This window comes from Malaclemys terrapin, chromosome 13 (assembly GCF_027887155.1).
Source record: "Malaclemys terrapin pileata isolate rMalTer1 chromosome 13, rMalTer1.hap1, whole genome shotgun sequence".
Classification (NCBI taxonomy): Eukaryota; Metazoa; Chordata; order Testudines; family Emydidae; genus Malaclemys; species Malaclemys terrapin.
This window is the reverse complement of record NC_071517.1, coordinates 13,029,365-13,047,269: the sequence shown is the minus strand read 5'-3', so window position 1 is coordinate 13,047,269 and position 17,905 is coordinate 13,029,365. Positions and strand designations below refer to the sequence as shown.

The 17,905-nt window shown below is 46.3% G+C and overlaps 1 protein-coding gene across 1 annotated transcript in view; it reads left to right on the top strand.

The window, feature by feature from the left end:
* The window catches only part of CACNA1G (calcium voltage-gated channel subunit alpha1 G), a 275,653-nt gene that overhangs the window by 125,881 nt on the left and 131,867 nt on the right, over window positions 1-17,905 (top strand). Inside the window, exons 4-6 of the mRNA XM_054047819.1 lie at window positions 8,657-8,754; window positions 11,625-11,784; window positions 17,034-17,325. Coding sequence (XP_053903794.1) covers window positions 8,657-8,754; window positions 11,625-11,784; window positions 17,034-17,325 — 550 coding nt within the window. The remainder of the gene's footprint in view (window positions 1-8,656; window positions 8,755-11,624; window positions 11,785-17,033; window positions 17,326-17,905) is intronic.

Below are 17,905 nucleotides of genomic sequence, written 5' to 3'. Positions count from 1 at the left end.
ATTTTTTGGTGTTCATGGTTTTGAACAAACTCTCTTCTCTCAAATCAGAATCTTTGTTGCAATCCCGTGTCACAAGACATCCTTTCTGCCTCGCCACCAGCCCCCTTCCTCTCAGTCCACTTTTTTCTGAATCCCTTGGGGAAAGCGGATCTAGTTTAACTTTCAGGCTTTATGATCTGAAAGGAAAACAGGAGCTAACACCCTGAGGAGACCCAGCAGGCTTGTTCCTGACACATCAGCAGCAACTGTTCTCAAAGGTAGCCATGTGCCAGCCGGGTATCTCCCCATTCCCTTCAATCAAAACCCTCGCACCCTTTCCCAAAGTGCCTGGCAAGAGTGAATATAGTGATGGGGGCTGGGGTTGGGGCTGGATGGTAGCTTTGGAAGCTTAATTACAATGCTGGTAGCAACAGGGCAGGCTTCTTTAACCCACAGGTGAGCTGTATTACAAGTCCCACTCCGTCCCAATGCGTGGAGGATATGACCTGTTATAGCCCCCAGTTACAGAGCCCCTGGACTCTTCAGTTCAAACTGTAGCAGCTTGGGCTTTTAGCTCTGGAGGTCCCTGATTCAGTTGCCAAGATGGCAGCTGTCACACTTCCACCATCCTGCCCTCCAATGATACTCAATCCTCATCCATAGGTACCTACTCCAATGCTGAGAGGGCAATTCAGTCTCCAGGCTCTGCCTCTCTGCTGAGATGGTCAGCTGTGAGGGAGAAGGGATGCCAAAACAGTAACTGTTTGTGGCTTTCCCCTTGCTCCTTTCCCCCCTTTTTCAGGGCACAAAGGGGGGGGGGAAAGAGGGGGAGAAAACAAAGAGGGAGAGAAAAATGGTGGCGGAAACGAGAAACAAAGAAATTTAATGTTTTGGGCTCTCTTGTCAAAATTGCAGAAAAATGACAGTGAACATTTTCATTTTAAGAGGGGGAAGGGAGGGCCATTTATTTAAGAAATAGTTTTGAGTGACAAAGTCTGACCAGATCCATTCATTACCAACTCCAACAGCCCACACACAATGGGCTCTCTGGATCAAATTCTTCCTGACGTAAGCTAGCCCAAGTTCACTGATTTACAGCAGAGTGTTGCCTGGCTGTGACAATTATGTCTGGACCGGTGTCTCTCATTTAAATGTCCACAACTTCATCACCACCTGCCATGTTAAGTGAGACATACAGTCACATCCATGCACGCTTATTTTCACTGCTTCCAGACTGTTCAGAAGACCCCGCTCTCTCACAAAATGTATAGCTTTTAGACGGTGGTAGCTAGCACTGCTCAAGGGAACCCCTTCAAAAAGAGTCCAGTACAAAGCACCAGCACAAAGGAAGTTCCCACGCCAACCAGCTGACTATCAGCCGTGCCACATTCTGCAGCCATCAGACATCCCTTGCTCTTATGGGCATGTTCCTGACATGCTTAAAATCAGATTCAGAAGATCTCCAATCAATGTCTTTTTCAGCTCTGCCATCTTCTGCCTCCCCTCCAAATACCAGCCTGCCCACTGCAGAGATAGCATCGTGATGGGGGAATGGAAGCAGAGCTGTAAATCTTACTGCCTGCTTTTTGCTCTTATCTCACCAGCAATGCATTTGTGCACTGCAGGAAATGTTGTGCCCCATGTGGTTTGGAGCAGGAGGTGGAAGGTTTGCTGGGGGAAAGCAGCAAATTGTACCTGAGGACATGTGGTACATTTGTCGGCCAGCATCTATAGCTCAGAAAAGCCTCTACCTTGGGATAGGGCAGGCTCAGTTACAGGCTTCACACTCATCTGTGTGTTTCTTGTGCAGTCAAACATCTCTTGGAAACAAAGTCAAACTGGTTGATCAGAAGAAGTCCAGGAAACTTGCCCAAATGAGGCAGCTTTTACTGTCAGTTTCACAGGGTTTTGCTTGATTCTAGTGTTGCCATTCCAAAGAAGTCTCTTTCTTGTTCTGTTTACTCAGGAATTTGCTGTCACCTCTTAGGCATTCAGAATATCACTGAACCAAGCTGTCAGCGAGGTTACCTCTGAAAATCCTAGCGTCTGGGTGGTCTCTGTGCTGCTGGCTGGTTTCGCACCCATTGTCTCCGGGCTCCCTATGACATTGGTCACTTCTGTGGCATGCCATTAAGTACTCGTTATCTATATTAAACTGTCCGGAGCAATCCCATGAGCTCTTGAAGAATAAATGATTTATTTGTGACAATGTAATGCAATTAGCGCTAATTGTACAGTATAACGTCTGCAACACATCTCTGTAATTACAGGAAAGCTCCCTGGCTATGAGATCTGATAATGGGGCACTGCTCAGCCTTTTGAACCATGGCTTCAGCTGTAGGTTACAGGGAGGAAAAGAGAAGTTTTGATGAATCACGTAATTATGTTCCATTATTCGAAAAGGGAGGATTCTGGGAGATGAGCGCTCGAAGGTTAACGGGAGTTGCAGGGCAGACCTTGTTTGCCATCTAAAGATGATTTGCTGTGACTTCTACCTCTAAGAGTGCATGATCCTCACGCATCGAGGTTGAATATTTACACCCAAAACCCCGCGGAATGGTTTACAGTTCAGTGCTGTCTGAGAAGAGCTGGTGAATCAGGGCTGTGGGAGGAAGATGCAATCTGACTGGCTGGCTCTTAGTCGACTCTGGCTGACTTTGTGTCTTCTAAGCAGCAGCTTTCCTCCTACCCTCCTTTCTCCTTGGCCATCCCATACTCTACACACCTCGCTCCGATGGCTCTTCTTGGATTCAGGGCCTCTTGCGGAGGAGATGGAGCTGTTCTCCAGACCGATCCCCAATTATAAATTAAACATGAGAGTCACAAACTGATAAGTCCCAGCGTGATTCTGAGGGCTGGTTCCTCAGCTGGGGTCAGTCACCATAGCACCATTGACATCAATGTTGTGCAGCAGCTGGGCTGGAGGGGAGAGGGACACTCAATGAGGGAAAGTGGCCATTGGAAGCTCCTTCCCCTCTCTCCCAATGAAATTTCAGCAGCAGTTTGTGCCCTTCCAGCCATGTCTGCTGCTTGCTTTCCATTATGAACCCCACTGACAGCTGAGCTGCTGCTGGGGTGCCTCCCTCTCTCCCCGTAATATGTTGAGTGAATTTTGTGCTGAAGCCAGGCGCTGGATTAACAACCCTGGAAACTGAAGCCTTCTGCAGTGGACAGGGCTCCAGCACTGTCGTCTTTCCTGACCCACCCCACGAATGGGCCAAGAGGATCATGTTGAGTGAGGGAGAGGATAGTTGAGTTTAAGGCCTATTGAGCCCTTGGTCTCCCTGCTGCGACTTCCATCTGGGGCAGTGGCTTCTGTGCTAGGAGCCCAAGTCCAGGCGGAAGTGCACCAAACGGATTGTGTCCATTCCTAGCAGCCTTCCCCCATAATGGGTCTCAGGCACTTTGAGCCTGCGTTTGAGCTAGTGTCCTAGAAGCAAAGGGCTCCTTTTCCTAGTCCCCTGCTGTTTCAAGGGACAGCCAATGGGATGATCCCAGAGGAAGGTGCTACTCACTCAGAATAATGATGGCAGAACCAGATCCTGATAGAGGCTGAATTGATACCCCCGGATCAGACCCAGATTTTGAACCCCTGGAGGATTCTGAACTTTGCAGTTTGAGCCAGTCTCTAAACTGAATTCCTTCAAGGGTTAAAGAGCACCGGAGATCATAGGATCCCAAAGCTGTCTCAACCCGCACACTCTCTTTCAGTGTCAGCTTTGTCACTGGTACTCGGAAAGCCTTTGAAACAGCAGCAGTTCAGGCTAAAGTCATTCTCCACTTAGAGAAACCTGCTGTTCAAAAGAAACCGCTGGGCGGTTTCCCTTGCGGCCACATTCGGATTCAAACCCTCCGGTGAACCGAATACAAAAAGTAATAGCGTTTGTTTTCCCCTCACTTTCGCTCAGCTCTTCGGCATCAGCCCAAGTTGCTGCCGCTTCGACAGTGTCATTCATCTGGTGCCCCAGCTGAGACACGTGCTGCTATTGAATGTCGTGGATCCGGCAGACAGCCGAGGTCCTGAGATCTTTGCACCTCTGGTGCTATTATTTCCTATTCAGTTTAGCGTGATTAAAACAAATGTCTATTTTAATAAATAAATAACACCCAAGAGTGGAGCGCACCTGGTGAAGCTTAAAGAGCCGTTTTCTGAGTGATAGTAGCCCACAGCAAAGCCTTCAAGGAGCGGGAGCAAATTTAATTCTATTTTTCCAAGCGATGTCTGTCTAAATCAGGGGTAGGCAACCTATGGCACGTGTGCCAAAGGCGGCACGTGCGCTCATTTTCAGTGGCACTCACACTGCCCGGATCCTGGCCACTGGTCTGGGGGGCCCTGCATTTTAATTTAATTTTAAATGAAGCTTCTTAAACATTTTAAAAACCTTATTTACTTTTACATATAACAATAGTTTAGTTCTATATTATAGAAAGAGACCTTCTAAAAGAGGCCTTCTAAAAACGTTAGTGTATTATTGACACGTGAAACCTTAAATTAGAGTGAATAAATGAAGACTCGGCACACCACTTCTGAAAGGTTGCCGACCCCTGGTCTAAATAATCTTCCCATCTTTTCCATCCCTCATTGATGAATATTACCTACTCATTGCCACAGTTTGTAGAAAAAGGGAGCCAAGGCAACCACCTTTGGATGCCCTTTATTGTTTGATAAAGCTGGGCATATCTATTACAAACAGTGAAATGCAGCTGCATAACTTCATGGGCATAACTGAGAGGCCCCAGAGTCTTGTGATTGAAGCAGGGGTCTAGGACTCAGGGCCCTGGCTTCAGTTCCCAGTTCTGCTGCAGACTTTCTGTGTGATCTTGGGCAAATCATTCAGTCTCTATGCCTTAGTTCTTGATCTGTAAAAGTCCTTCCCTATTACCCCCTATCTCCCAGCAGGATTGTGAGTGGTTGCAAGGTGCTCAGGTATTACGGTGATGGGGGATTATGAGTTCCTAGACAGACAGAAGGCAGAGATGGGACCTAACCAAGTCCCCCTGATCTGAGACACCAGCAGAGTTTGGGGGAGTTCCTGTCTCTGTAATGGGGTGAATCAAACCAAGGGGGCCTACAGCTCAAGGGCCTCTCCCGACAGTCTCCCCAGTAACCATGTCCCAATCCCCTTAAGGTTTTATAGGTTAAAACCAACACTTTGAACGCAGCACAGAAACTTAGTGCAGAGCACTGGTGTAATGTGCCGTCCGTAGAACATGCAACTTGATAAGCTAGCAGCTGCATCGCCCACCTCGCTACCTTCAGTTTCCAGGTAGTCTCAACGTGCTATGTGGAATCATGGATCTTCTTAAACAGCAGGTATTTAGTAAAGGAAAATGCTACAACTAGAGGCACAAATAGGCTTCCACACAGCTCAAGCTCCAGCTCTTGTCGCCCTTCTTAACCAGAGGTCGCATCCTGTCTGGAACTCTACACCGCCTACAGACCTCTAGTGGTTAGATGGCATACTGCAGGTAAACATATCATTACACATGTGGCCTCACGTACAGCATTTTGCTGTAAGTGTATCTCGAGGTGACAAGGGCATGTGTAATGAGGGCAAAACTTGCACCTCCCGGAAAGGTCATGTTCTCCTTGTTGAGTACAGATGGTGTGACCAGCGCTGCTACCTGGACCATACTGCAGCTGCATTCCATAAACTCAGCAGTGACAATAATCCTCCTAACAGAGAGGTCCAAAACTCTCCCCTGTCACCCCAAGCCCCCAACTTGTTTGCTTGAACCCACAATCCCTGTCTTCAGAGACACGGCCTTGGAGCCATGGAGCTGCCATGGTGCAGACATAGTCCTTTCATCTGCAGAACCTAGTGGCAGGGGCATCTGCAGCAGCATTCTGTGACTTTGGTAGCTACGTTTTCAATAATGTGGGCATCTGGCCTTCCTCCATATTCACGTCTTTTCATCTGTCTCCTGGAGCAATAATGCATATGCACAAGTTATTCTCCAGTCAGCAGAAATCCAACTGCTCTGATGTGCCTTTATACACAATTTTAATATTTTAAAACGATGTGCCTGACTTGTTTGGTCTCTTCCTAGTTCTGTATTTGTTCTTTTGAAGTCATTTTCCTAGGTTTCTTCTTGCAAGCAGCAGAGACAGAGGGGGTTAGGAAGGGTAGGGCGAGGAATGAAAGCCTAAGAAGAATGATGAGAAATGCTTATGTCGCACATTTATTGGCATGTCTGTTCATTGTGTAAAGACTTGCTGGGTGGGAATAGATCACTTGGCCTAACAAATAGCAATTCTAAATGATCTGGAGAAATGGTCTGAAGTAAATAGGATGAAATTCAATAAGAACAAATGCAAAGTATTCCACTTAGGAAGGAACAATCAGTTGCATACATACAAAATGGGAAATGACTGTCTAGGAAGGAGTACAGCGGAAAGGGATCTGTGGTCATAGTGGATCACAAGCTAAATATAAGTCAACAGTGTAACATTGTTGCAAAAAAGAGCAAATATCCTTCTGAGAGGTATTAGCAGGAGTGTTGTTGTAAGCAAGACACGAGAAGTAATTCTTCTGCTCTACTCCATGCTGATTAGGTCTCAACTGGAGTATTGTCTCCAGTTCTGGGTGCCACATTTCAAGAAAGATGTGGACAAATTGAAGAAAGTCCAGAGAAGAGCAACAAAAATGAATAAAGGTCTAGAAAACATGGCCTATGAAGGAAGATTGAAAAAACTGGGTTTGTTTAATCTGGAGAAGAGAGGACTGAGAAGGGACATAACAGTTTTCAAGCACATAAAAGGTTGTTACCAGTAAGGAGAAAAATTGTTCTCATTAATCTCTGAGGATAGGATAAGAAACAATGGGCTTAAATTGCAGCAAGGGTGGTTTAGATTGGACATTAGGAAACACTTCCTAACTGTCAGGGTGGTTAAACACTGGAATAAATTGCCTAGGGAGGTTGTGGAATCTCCATCATTGGAGATTTTAAACAACAGGTTAGATTGTCAGGGATGGTCTAGATAATACTTAGTCCTGCCAGGAGTGCAGGGGACTGGACCAGATGACCTCTCGAGGTCCCATTCAGTCCTATGATTCTATGAAACCCCCTTCCAGAGTCGATGTCTCCTCATTCAAATCTCTTCGAAACATTCTGCTTACAGACAGTTCTGCTACATGACCATGTGCGTTTTTGCATTTGTCGTTACTCCTATTTTTTTTTACAATAAAAGGACTCTATCGTTTTAAATGTAACTATTTTTAAAACCACATTCCCTCAGTAACACCTTATTAAAATCTGATCTATTCATCAATCTAGATGAGCCTAGACCAAAATATCAAATCCAAAAATACATAAACAGTGATGATGTGATGAGTGAGACCTTGTTCTGAGTTTTGCTGTTGGCCCCTGTGTCAATAATGTGTCAAGGAAAATCTGTATGTGTGGAATCTGGATTTATATGCCCCGATCCTGCAAAAACATATGCAGGTGGTTAAGAAGTTTTACCACAGACTTCAGTGGAGCCAGGATTTCACCCAATGTGGATAATCCTGCTAAAAGCAATGGCTGAAGTCTTTGCAGGATTGGGATCTAATTTTGACACCCAGCCTACCCCTTCTTTCACCATGAATGCTGTGTTTTTCCTATGAGCATTCCTCTGAAGTTGGATGATGAAAATAAACTTGTCAGTGTCACTTTCTGGCTCTCCTGCTCTAGAACCCTGCTATTATATTTGGGATGCAAACAATGAGTTTACAGCAAAATAAAAATCTGCATTAAACAACAACAAAAAGCTCAAACTGTGTCTTGATCTTAGGGTTTGTAAAAAAATTCAAAACATAACATTTTAAGTGTGACCTGACTTGACAGTATCCCTTAAAAAATGCTTTGTTTCCAGACTTCTGCTTTCTTCCCCACCAAACGTGACAGTCCTGTTAGTGACATTATAATCATTCCCACAACAATTAGCGAGTGGGAGCGTGGCATAGAGGAATGAGTCAGGAACCCCCAAGATCTAGTAACAGTTCTGCCACCCCAGTCTTGGGAAAGTCACTTAACCTTTCTGTGCCTCAGTGTCTCCAGCTGTAGAATGGGGATACTTTATTGTATACATCACAGACCTATTGTGAGGTTAATGGGGCAAAGTTTGTATAGTACTTTGAATGGGTAAATGTTATATAAAACTCTTAAGTATTTTGACTTGAGTATGTATCTCTCTGTCCACCTGTGTTTATTTCACTGCCCTCTGCGGGATAGACTTGGAATCGCTCAACTCTCATATAGAACAATATAGGGGGTAGGGGGCCCACGCTCTTGCAGCGGGAGTGTCCGAGTTCTTTCCCGGCTGTTTTCAGTTGCTATGGCATGCAGTACAGTGACAACCATGAAATTTCTTACAGCATTTACATTATTGTTACAACTAAACCGCTCTCTGAAAATTCCCCTCCTGGATAACAGAATAATCTGCAGGAAGCTACTCCCCTGGAACCTATACAAGAACAGTAACCAAAGAGAGAGAGGGAAGAACTGTGCAATGTTCTCTCTCATTGACTTTATTCAGATATGCAAATAAGCATAATTAATTCTTCCAGAAACCTTTCCCGATGGGGAAGACAGAATTGAAAGTGTCTCTGTGGGCACTCTGCATATAATGTTTGATAATCTAACATTTCTCCTGCAGATCTTTCACGTGATCCCATGTTTGTGTTTTCTGTAGCATGCTGGAATACTCCCTGGACTTGCAGAATGTCAGTTTCTCAGCTGTTCGGACTGTCCGAGTACTTCGGCCACTCAGAGCCATTAACAGAGTTCCCAGTAAGTCGATTCCCTGTTGTCTTCCCTTTTTCAGTTCGTTCCAGCTCATTATTCCAGAGACTGTGGAGCTGAAGGAGCAACTGGGATGCTTTGCATCTTTTTTCTCAAGTTGCACTAAAAATGTTTGTCTATGTGTCTTGAGTGGGCTGGCTCCTACAGCTGCTATTGTATTCCCTGGTCCTTTTGTAGTTCCTAACACCAGACTGGTTTTAGTGAATAGTCCATCCATCTAACCATCTTTGGAAACAGGAGCAAACTGGTAATCAAAAAGCCAGTCACAGACCAGCCACGCTGTTCCATTTGTTTATCTGGTACGCTGCCCCCTCCCTGCTAGGGAGCTCCTCTCCGAATCACTTTGCAAGTAGATGAAAAGTTAGTTTGGAGGAAGGACTGGTGTGTGATGTAAAAGGCACTGAGGAGAGTGACTGATCTGGTCTGTCTGTTTTTGGAGGGGGGCGGGTATAGATCATGAGTGGGGAGCACTTGCCATGCTTGTATTGTTACAATAGTTCAAGGATACACCGTGGACCACATCTTCAGCTATGCTGCAGCAGCTTTGCATCTTCCCTTCCTCCGCTTCTTAGGACTTGTTTACACAGGGGCAGGGCCGGCTCCAGGCACCAGCTTCTCAAGCAGGTGCTTGGGGCGGCGGCTCCGGAGAGGGGCGGCATGTCCAGGTATTCGGCAGCAATTCGGCGGAAGGTCCCTCACTCCGGCTCGGAGCGAAGGACCTCCCATCGAATTGGCGCTGCAGATCGTGATCGCGGCTTTTTTTTTGTTTTTGTTTTGTTTTGGCTGCTTGGGGTGGCCAAAACCCTGGAGCCGGCCCTGCACAGGGGAATGTATAGGCAGAACTATACGAGTATAATTTTATTGCTATAGTTATAGTATAGCTTCCCCTGTAGACACTCTTATTCTGGACTGAGAGAGCCTTTTTTCCATTTAGGTTATACCACTTTCAAAGTGATATACCAGTATAGTTGTGGGCCGGAAATTTTCCCCATAGAGACAACCCCGGAGTCACTACTTAGGATCCCCTAGGCTAGGGCCATGTTATTTGTGTAAATCAGCAATTCTCAACCTTTTCCACAGTGGGACCATCCTCCTATTTAGCAACATGGGAAGGACAAGGTGGATGCGAGCTGCTGATTGAGAATTCATGATTTGTCTTTCAGGGAGTTCAATGATGCTATGGCCCTCACCAAGTTCGTTATCGTCTTTAAGAAATTATGCGAAACCTTCCTTTCCCCCAGAAGTGATGCTCCACAATAGAAACAGACCCTTCTAGGGCCAAACGCCAGCAAAAAACAAACCTACCCCAAGTAGAGTTTTGGCCCTAAGAAGACGGAAGTGTCATTGCTGGAGACGCCATTTGGCCCACAGGGATTTTGCTATTGATTTTAAGTATTCAGATGATACAGGGATGGGCAGCAAGATAAAACCAGCAGGTAGATAGATAATAAGCGTGGTCCCACTCATAAATTCTGAGAATCATGTGTGCTAAATGCAGATGCAACATCACTGGAAAAGATACACTGGATTCCAAACACATAGAAAGTCTCTAATTCACCATGGTTATCAGCCAAATTAAATCTAAATCAGAAGAGCAGCCCACCTGGTTGAACTAGCCTGTCTCCTCATCGGGCGCTACGTGGCCCCCACTCTGTCCAGCGATGCTGGAAATTCCTAGGCTGTAATTATTTTTCCGATCCTGTCTATTAAACTTAATCAGGTTGGCTATTTGCTGTTGTTTTTATCATTACAGTAACTTCAGAACCCTGTTTGTAATTCCCCCCCCCTGCAGAATTGATGGATGGTGGAATTTATCTGCCGCTGTCTAACTGTGGATGTAATTCACTTAATGGATTTGCAAATTCTGGGGGATTTATCCTATCTCTTATGTAGTGAAGCTAGAACAGAATAAAAACATAAGGTGGGAATGGAAGAAAGCGAGCTCTGATAGATGATAAATGCAGGAATTAGAACAGGTTGTTTGTTATTTAGGAGTTATGTAGGGAGGCTTATCCAGTCAGAGGAGGGACAGCGTGGACTGGAGGTGACAGCATCCGGTAACAATGAAAAAGGCTTGTTGAGGTACGAAAAGTAAAAGAGGCCACAGTGAAGGTTTCCTTAAATAAAGATCAATATAAGCAAGAGACCGAATGCAAGAGATGGAGAGAGAGAGGGAAAGAGAGATGAGCAGAATATTACAGAGATGTCGGATGAAATCAATTTTTTTGTGTAAATGTCAAGTTGAAGTCACCATCAATTTGTCTTTGGTACAGAACTGAATGTTCCCAAACTTGTATGAATTAACTGCCATCGGAAGTCCTGTATTTTAAGGAGGAGACGGGATTTAGAAGAGATGAGAGGAATTAGGAAGGGAAGGGGATTTTAATTTATACTGAAGGCTCTAGAATTACTCTAGAGGTAATGTGAGTAGGAGGAGCTTATGGGCGAATGGCAGAGTTCAGTCTAGGTTAAGAAGGAAGAGAGTTAAGCTGAAAAGTTAGGGAAGGAGAATTTTGAGAGGAAGGGGAGGAGTTCAAAGGGGAAGAAGTGAGGGTGGAAAGATGGTGGGTTAGATGCCCCAGTGATTGTGAAGAGGTGGGGCTAATGGCGGCATGTAGGGTTGAAGGGAGAAGGTCCCAAGATCCTTGTCAGGAATTCAGAGATGAGTGGGGGAGCTGTAGTGCCTGGAAGACACCCGCGGGTGAAAAGGACATTGGGTGGGAAGACAGTGGGAGATTACTGAAGGGAGTTGAGCAGTGAGTGGGTGGAAGGCCACTTGGGAAAGGACAGGGTGGGGAGAGCTTAGCCTGAATGTGAGGAATGAGGACATTTAAAGGCCACTCCCCCTTTTGCCTCAGGTATGCGCATCCTGGTCACGCTGCTCTTGGACACACTGCCCATGCTGGGGAACGTCCTCCTCCTCTGTTTCTTTGTCTTCTTTATCTTTGGCATCGTGGGAGTCCAGCTGTGGGCAGGGTTGCTCAGGAACCGCTGCTTCCTACCTGAGAACTTCAGTCTGTAAGTATGAATAAAGGCTCCCTATCTGACCTGGGAATGAGGCCGATCGAAACCTGTCTAAGAGTCAATTCTTGCTTCCATCGAAGCCAATAGGAATGTGCCATTGACAGCAGTGGGACCTGGACTTGGCTGTAAGGAACCACCACTGCTGTGATACTGAATTTCTTCATGGGTTTCATGAAAGGAATGCTCCAGAGATAGGTGCTTTCTCAGCTCAGTGAAGAATGAGCTTAACAATACATCAATCTAATAAACCTCTGGCATTAAAATAGGTATCTGCAGTACATCTCTGTTAATGTGACCTATGTGTCTAGAGGGAATTTCACCCTCTGATCCTGATGTAGTGCAAGGAATGGTAATTTCCCAGCTTACAGAAACACAATGTAAATGTGAGACACTTCTGCCTGGAGATCAGTGATTGAGGAATTCCACCTGGCTGAGGAAACAGACAGCCAGTCTCAGCTGGTATCAGGAGACTAGTGCCTGAGAGACAGGTGAGATGGATAGACTGGGGAAGGGACCTTAACTGGGAAATTAGTCACTGGGGAATCCTGGCTAACTGTAGGCCTATTAGCATGTCAAAAGGTAAGTGGCTGAGGGATATAGACTGAGGTCTGGGTTGTACTTATAAGTTGGGTTGACATAGTTACCGCTATGTATTCACACCCCTGAGGGTCATAGCTATGCTGACCTAACCCCTGGTGTAGACGTGGCTAGGTCAATGGAATCCGCTCGGGGAGGTGGATTGCCTCTGTTGTAGGAAGCATCTAGACTATGGTGCTACTGCAGCGTATCTGTGCCACTGTAGTGCTCATAATGTAGAACGGAGGTTCTCAACCTTTTTCTTTCTGAGCCGCGCCCCCCCCCCAACATGCTATTTAAAACCTCCACGGCTCACCTGTTCCCCCAACAACTGTATATATGCATATAAAAGCCAGGGCCAGTGTTGGGGAGTAGTAATAAGGGCAATTGCCCGTGGCCCCCACCACAGGGGGCCCCGCAAAGCTAAGTTGCTAAGGCTTCAGCGTCAGCCCTGGGTGGTGGGGCTTAGGGCCCTGGGCTTCAGCCCCATGCGGTGGGGCTTTGTCTTTCTGCTCTGGGCCCCAGCGAGCCTAATGCCAGCGCTGCTTGGCAGACCCCCTGAAACCAGCTCGCAGCCCCCCAGCGGGTCCCGGACCCTTGTTTGACACGCACTGGCATAGACGAGCCCTGATTGTCTGCCCCTAAGGATGTTAGTGGGTATAAGCACATGCACCTGGAATATTCGTAGCTGAGAGATATTGGCCTGATGTTTCTGTCTATTGGTACTTAGTGGCTGAGGGATCCCAGCTGGCATTGCCCCTTTGTGGGAAGATCCGTGATGATGGGATCTCAGGTGGGAGGTTCGTGCCATCTCTCCCTTTGCCCATTTTCCCATTCTATGGTGTGTTGTGTTGCTCTTCTAATCCAATAGCTTTTCACACTCACTCTCCAGTCACATGTTTACTCTTGGCTTAACAGGCTTTGCAATTTTTGTATACAAGATGAAAAACTCAAGAAATACATAAATCAGCAGAAACTAGCATAAAGCAACCAGGAGGTTACTCAAGCTGGGTACTGCCTTCCTCTGCAAGTGGCACAGTTACTCAGCGTGAGCGAGGGTGACGGGATCAGGCCCTGCATGTTCTACAGTAACATGCAAATGAAATGGACTTCACCCAAATCAGTGTATTATTGCCCCTTTGCTGAGCAGAAGCCAGGTTTAGGCCTTGCAGGTCAATTCTGCGTTCGGAGCAGAAATCGGTGACTTGGATTCCAGCAGTTTCGTAGCGTAATGTGTGTGTTTACCAAATGTACATGAGTCCCGGTTCCTTGAAATAGAGGTGGTCACAGACTGCACACGGGCAGCTTGCTCTCTTCAGGTCTGAGACCCACCTCTGTCCTGCCCCAGAAGCAGCTACCTTTCGCTTCTGTCTCTCTCTCTGGCCTAGTCTACACTTAATAGCTATGGAGCTCAGGGACTTGAAAATTCCACATCCCCGAGCACCGAAGCTACACCGACCGAGCCCTAGTGTAGACGCAGCTAGGGCAATGGAAGAATGCTTCCGTCAACCTACCTGCCATCACTTGGAGAGCTGGAGTTCCTATAGTGATGGGAAATCTCTTCCGTCACTATTGGAAGTGTCTGCACTATGACAGTACCGTGGTATAGCTACAGCATCTTAGCTGTGCCTATGTAGCAGCCATAATGTAGACATGCCCCCCCCCCCCTCAAATCTCAGTTGCTTAACAAACAGTTTTCTCCTCCTGCCCCAGGAGACTTGTCTCTGGGAAACTCCCTGTCTCAAAGCTGCTCCTCTCGGACCACATGGCTTTCAAAGGTGAGCCAGGGCATCAGCTCTCCTTTTGTGCAGCGGCTTCATGTACAAAGAAACCTCAGCGCTTTCACTGCCAGACAAAGGAGAGTGATTCAGCCAATCCGCCCACACTATTTCTTTAACAAAGTGCTGGGGGCTAATGAATCAAATGACCCCAATGGTCAAGACATTAGCCCCTTTCGGTGTAACAGTATATACAGTACACCGCTACCTCGATATAACGCGACCCGATATAACAGGAATTCGGATATGACGCGGTAAAGCAGTGCTCCGGCGGGGGCAGGGCTGCACACTCCGGTGGATCAAAGCAAGTTCAATATAACGCGGTTTCACCTATAACGCAGTAAGATTTTTTGGCTCCCGAGGACAGCATTATATCGAGGTAGAGGTGTACCAGTATACAAATAATCCAAAGCCTGGAGGGTCACTTGGACCCTACTCGGTTCTAAACCTCCAGAAGACAGGACCATGCTCCCTTAAAAATCAACATTCCACAAATATTCCCTACTCCCAAACAACACCCCAAACTCCCACCCAGATATGCTCTGCAGGAACAAAGGAGGTTGTGACAAAAGTGCCATTTCAGGCACATGGAGCACTGCCTTTAATTGTTGTACAGTGCTTAGATACCACCCTGACAGATAGGTGCCTTAGAAAAACCTGAGAGAGAGAGATCGCTCAGATTCAGCATACAATTACTGCGTGACCTTTTCTGCATGTGCCAAGACACTGAGACCTAAGCCCCATTCAGCATCTGATTGTTTATTTTTTGGCGGTAGCAGTAGCACCTAAAGATTCCAACCAGAAAACTGAACTGTGCATAGCCTGCATTAGGCTGTAGGCTGTGCAAACACACAGGAAGATGCAGTCCCTCCCCAAAGAGCTATTCATGTTCATCGATTTTTAAGGCCAGAAGGGACCGTTCTGATCAAACTTTTGTTTGCTGGCTTCCAATTTCTCGGTTATTCTTGGCCAGACCACTTGCCTGGAGTATTAACACTTTCAGAACCTTACTGATATTCTAAATATCCCCTAGTACAGTGGTTCTCTGCCTTTTCCAGACTGGGACCCCTCCAACTCTGCTCTCCCCTAGTCTTGATCTAGCCTGGGGCAAGGTGGTCATCATGCCCTGAAACCTATTCACTAAACCCCAGGAGTCACAACTCCCAGGCTGAGAACCAGGGCCTTAGTATTATTCCTCTTAAAGAACCAGCGTCCAAAACATCAAAAGAGACGCAACAGAACTACAGTAAATATAACTATACTGTCAGTACTAGAGGTGTGAGGTCCAGATGCAAAACACAGGATCTGAAACTTTGTAGGTAGCCCATGAATCATTTTGCCTGTAAACTTACAGAAGTTAATCAAGTTGTTGCATCTGTGCCCAGAGGGAGAATCTCAGTCCTCTCCTTTCAGCTCTGAACATTGTGTCACGCCTCTTGTAGATTTCATTCTCTGGGAGTGGAGCTGGAGTTTCATTAACATGGAAAGATCCTTTAGGTAAATGGGTAATAGAGCAAATGAACTGATTTGCAGTTGGGTAAATCCAATGCAGCTACTGGTTTGGGTGCTGTTTAATTTAACCAGAATTCCAGGGGTTTAGCTAAGCTTTGGATGGTATTAAAGGCAATTCTGCAGGAATTAACTGGGCCGAACTAGGCTTAAAAATAGCTTTGCAAGCTTTAGTGGGAGTCCAGGTGGCATTAAGGAAATAGCCATTTATTGAGCAAGAATAAGCTAGTTTCCAGCTGGCCACAGTGCTGTTTTGTCTCCCCTGGAGCATGTGATTTGGACTTGCTTGTTGTTCCACGACCACCTTTGGAGGGAATTTTCAGTTTGTCTGACATTGAACTGTCACCTTGAGCAGTGAACAAGGTGATCACAAGAGAGCTAACGGAGGTGTAGGGAACCTTGGGTGGTGCTTGCCTTGTGAAGGAGTCTATCCAAGCAATGAATTCTCCTGCTGCACAGATGTTCTCAGCAACTCTGGGAGGGCAGAAGATAAATTCGCCTTAACTGACTGATTCCCATCTGACTTCAGTGACAACAACTTCATAAAGGATGTAAAATTTGTGGGCCACATGCTGCTCTCTCTTCCACCAATGTAAACCAGGAGTACATCTGGGTGGAGTTACTCTTCTGCAATAACATTAGCAGTGTCACTCCAGATTTACACCATGGCAGCTAACAGTGAAATTTGGCCCAATGTGTCCAAGCTACCTCTCTCCCTCTCCCCACCTCCTTTATTTCTTTTTCTGCTTCTCTCTTTTTTCCTTGCCATTCAATAGCTGAAGAGAGGCTGTGCGTGCTAGTGATTGTAACAGAAGAGTAAGAGTCATGATCCCTGAGAGCTATTCCTGGCTCTGCCGCTGACTCTCTGAGTGACCTTGGGCAAGTCCCTTCGCCTGTCTTTGCCCCAAGCCATGTCTACACTACGGACACTACAGAGGCACAGTTACATCAGTGCAGCCGGGCTACAGTAGCGCCATACTGTAGACACTTCCTACGCTGATAGAAGGGGTTTAGCTAATCCTCTCCTCCAGGCTGCGGTAGCTAGGCTGAGGGAAGACTTCCGTTGACCTAGCTGCATCTACACCGGGAGTTAGGTCGGCTTAACTACGGTGCTCAGGGATATGAATGTTTCATGCCCCTTAGCAGTGTAGCTAGGTCAATTTAGTTTTAAGTGGTAGACCAGGCCTTAGTTTCCCAAGATGGGCATAATAATATGAAGTCACATCAGAGGGCTTCTGCAAGGTGAATTAAATAGTTTTGTAAAATGCTTTGAGATCCTGGATAAAAGTTGTTAGATACCTGCAGTGTTGCTGTTGTTGTTATCTTGACAGATTGCCTTTAGGCACTGTGCAAAACCCAACCTTGTCTGGTCTCTTTAAGGCCCTACACGGTAGAGTTGAAAAGATACTATCAGACAGAGAATGAGGATGAAAATCCCTTCATCTGCTCCCAGCCTCGGGAGAATGGAATGCGTTACTGCCGCAGTATCCCGACACGGAGGGAAGAAGGCCTGGAGTGCACCCTGGACTTTTACGCCTATAACGACACCACTAACACCTCCTGCGTCAATTGGAACCAGTATTACACCAACTGTTCTGCTGGGGAGCACAACCCCTTCAAAGGAGCAATCAACTTTGACAACATCGGATATGCCTGGATCGCAATATTTCAGGTGAGCGGGCTCCCATTCTCACCCCCACTGAGAGGGAGAGTTTGGAGGTCAGGTCAAATCTACCTTGATCAGTGCTAGGTTCACAAATATCTGCACGATCAGACCTGCTCTCCTATGGCTGTTCCATACACAGAAAACTCTTGAGCAGTAATGCGAGAGTCCCATCGGCTGCCAGGAAGGCAATTCGATGTCCAGTCTGAAGAAGCCTTCCTCACCTGGGGTGAAATTCACTCCTGTGTAGATGGTCTATGCACCATTTAAATCCAATTTAAAGGATTAACTGGGATTTAAGAGGTATACAGGCTTTTCTGCAGGTTCTCTGCACAGCAGTGAATTTCACCCAAGAGTTTCCTTCCAACTCAGTTTGTGCATCACTTTTCTTTGCATCATCAGCTCTTGGAACCCTGGAAGCATCATTGCCATAAGGCTTTTTAACATGAGGTATGTTTCCAATTACCACTTTGAGTGGCATTAAATAAGCAGGTTAACAAATGGTGTATGAACCTTTGTAAGCACAATGAGTCCAGCCCACTATTCTATGCTATGCTCATCCCAGACTGAAACATACCAGTGTATTTGA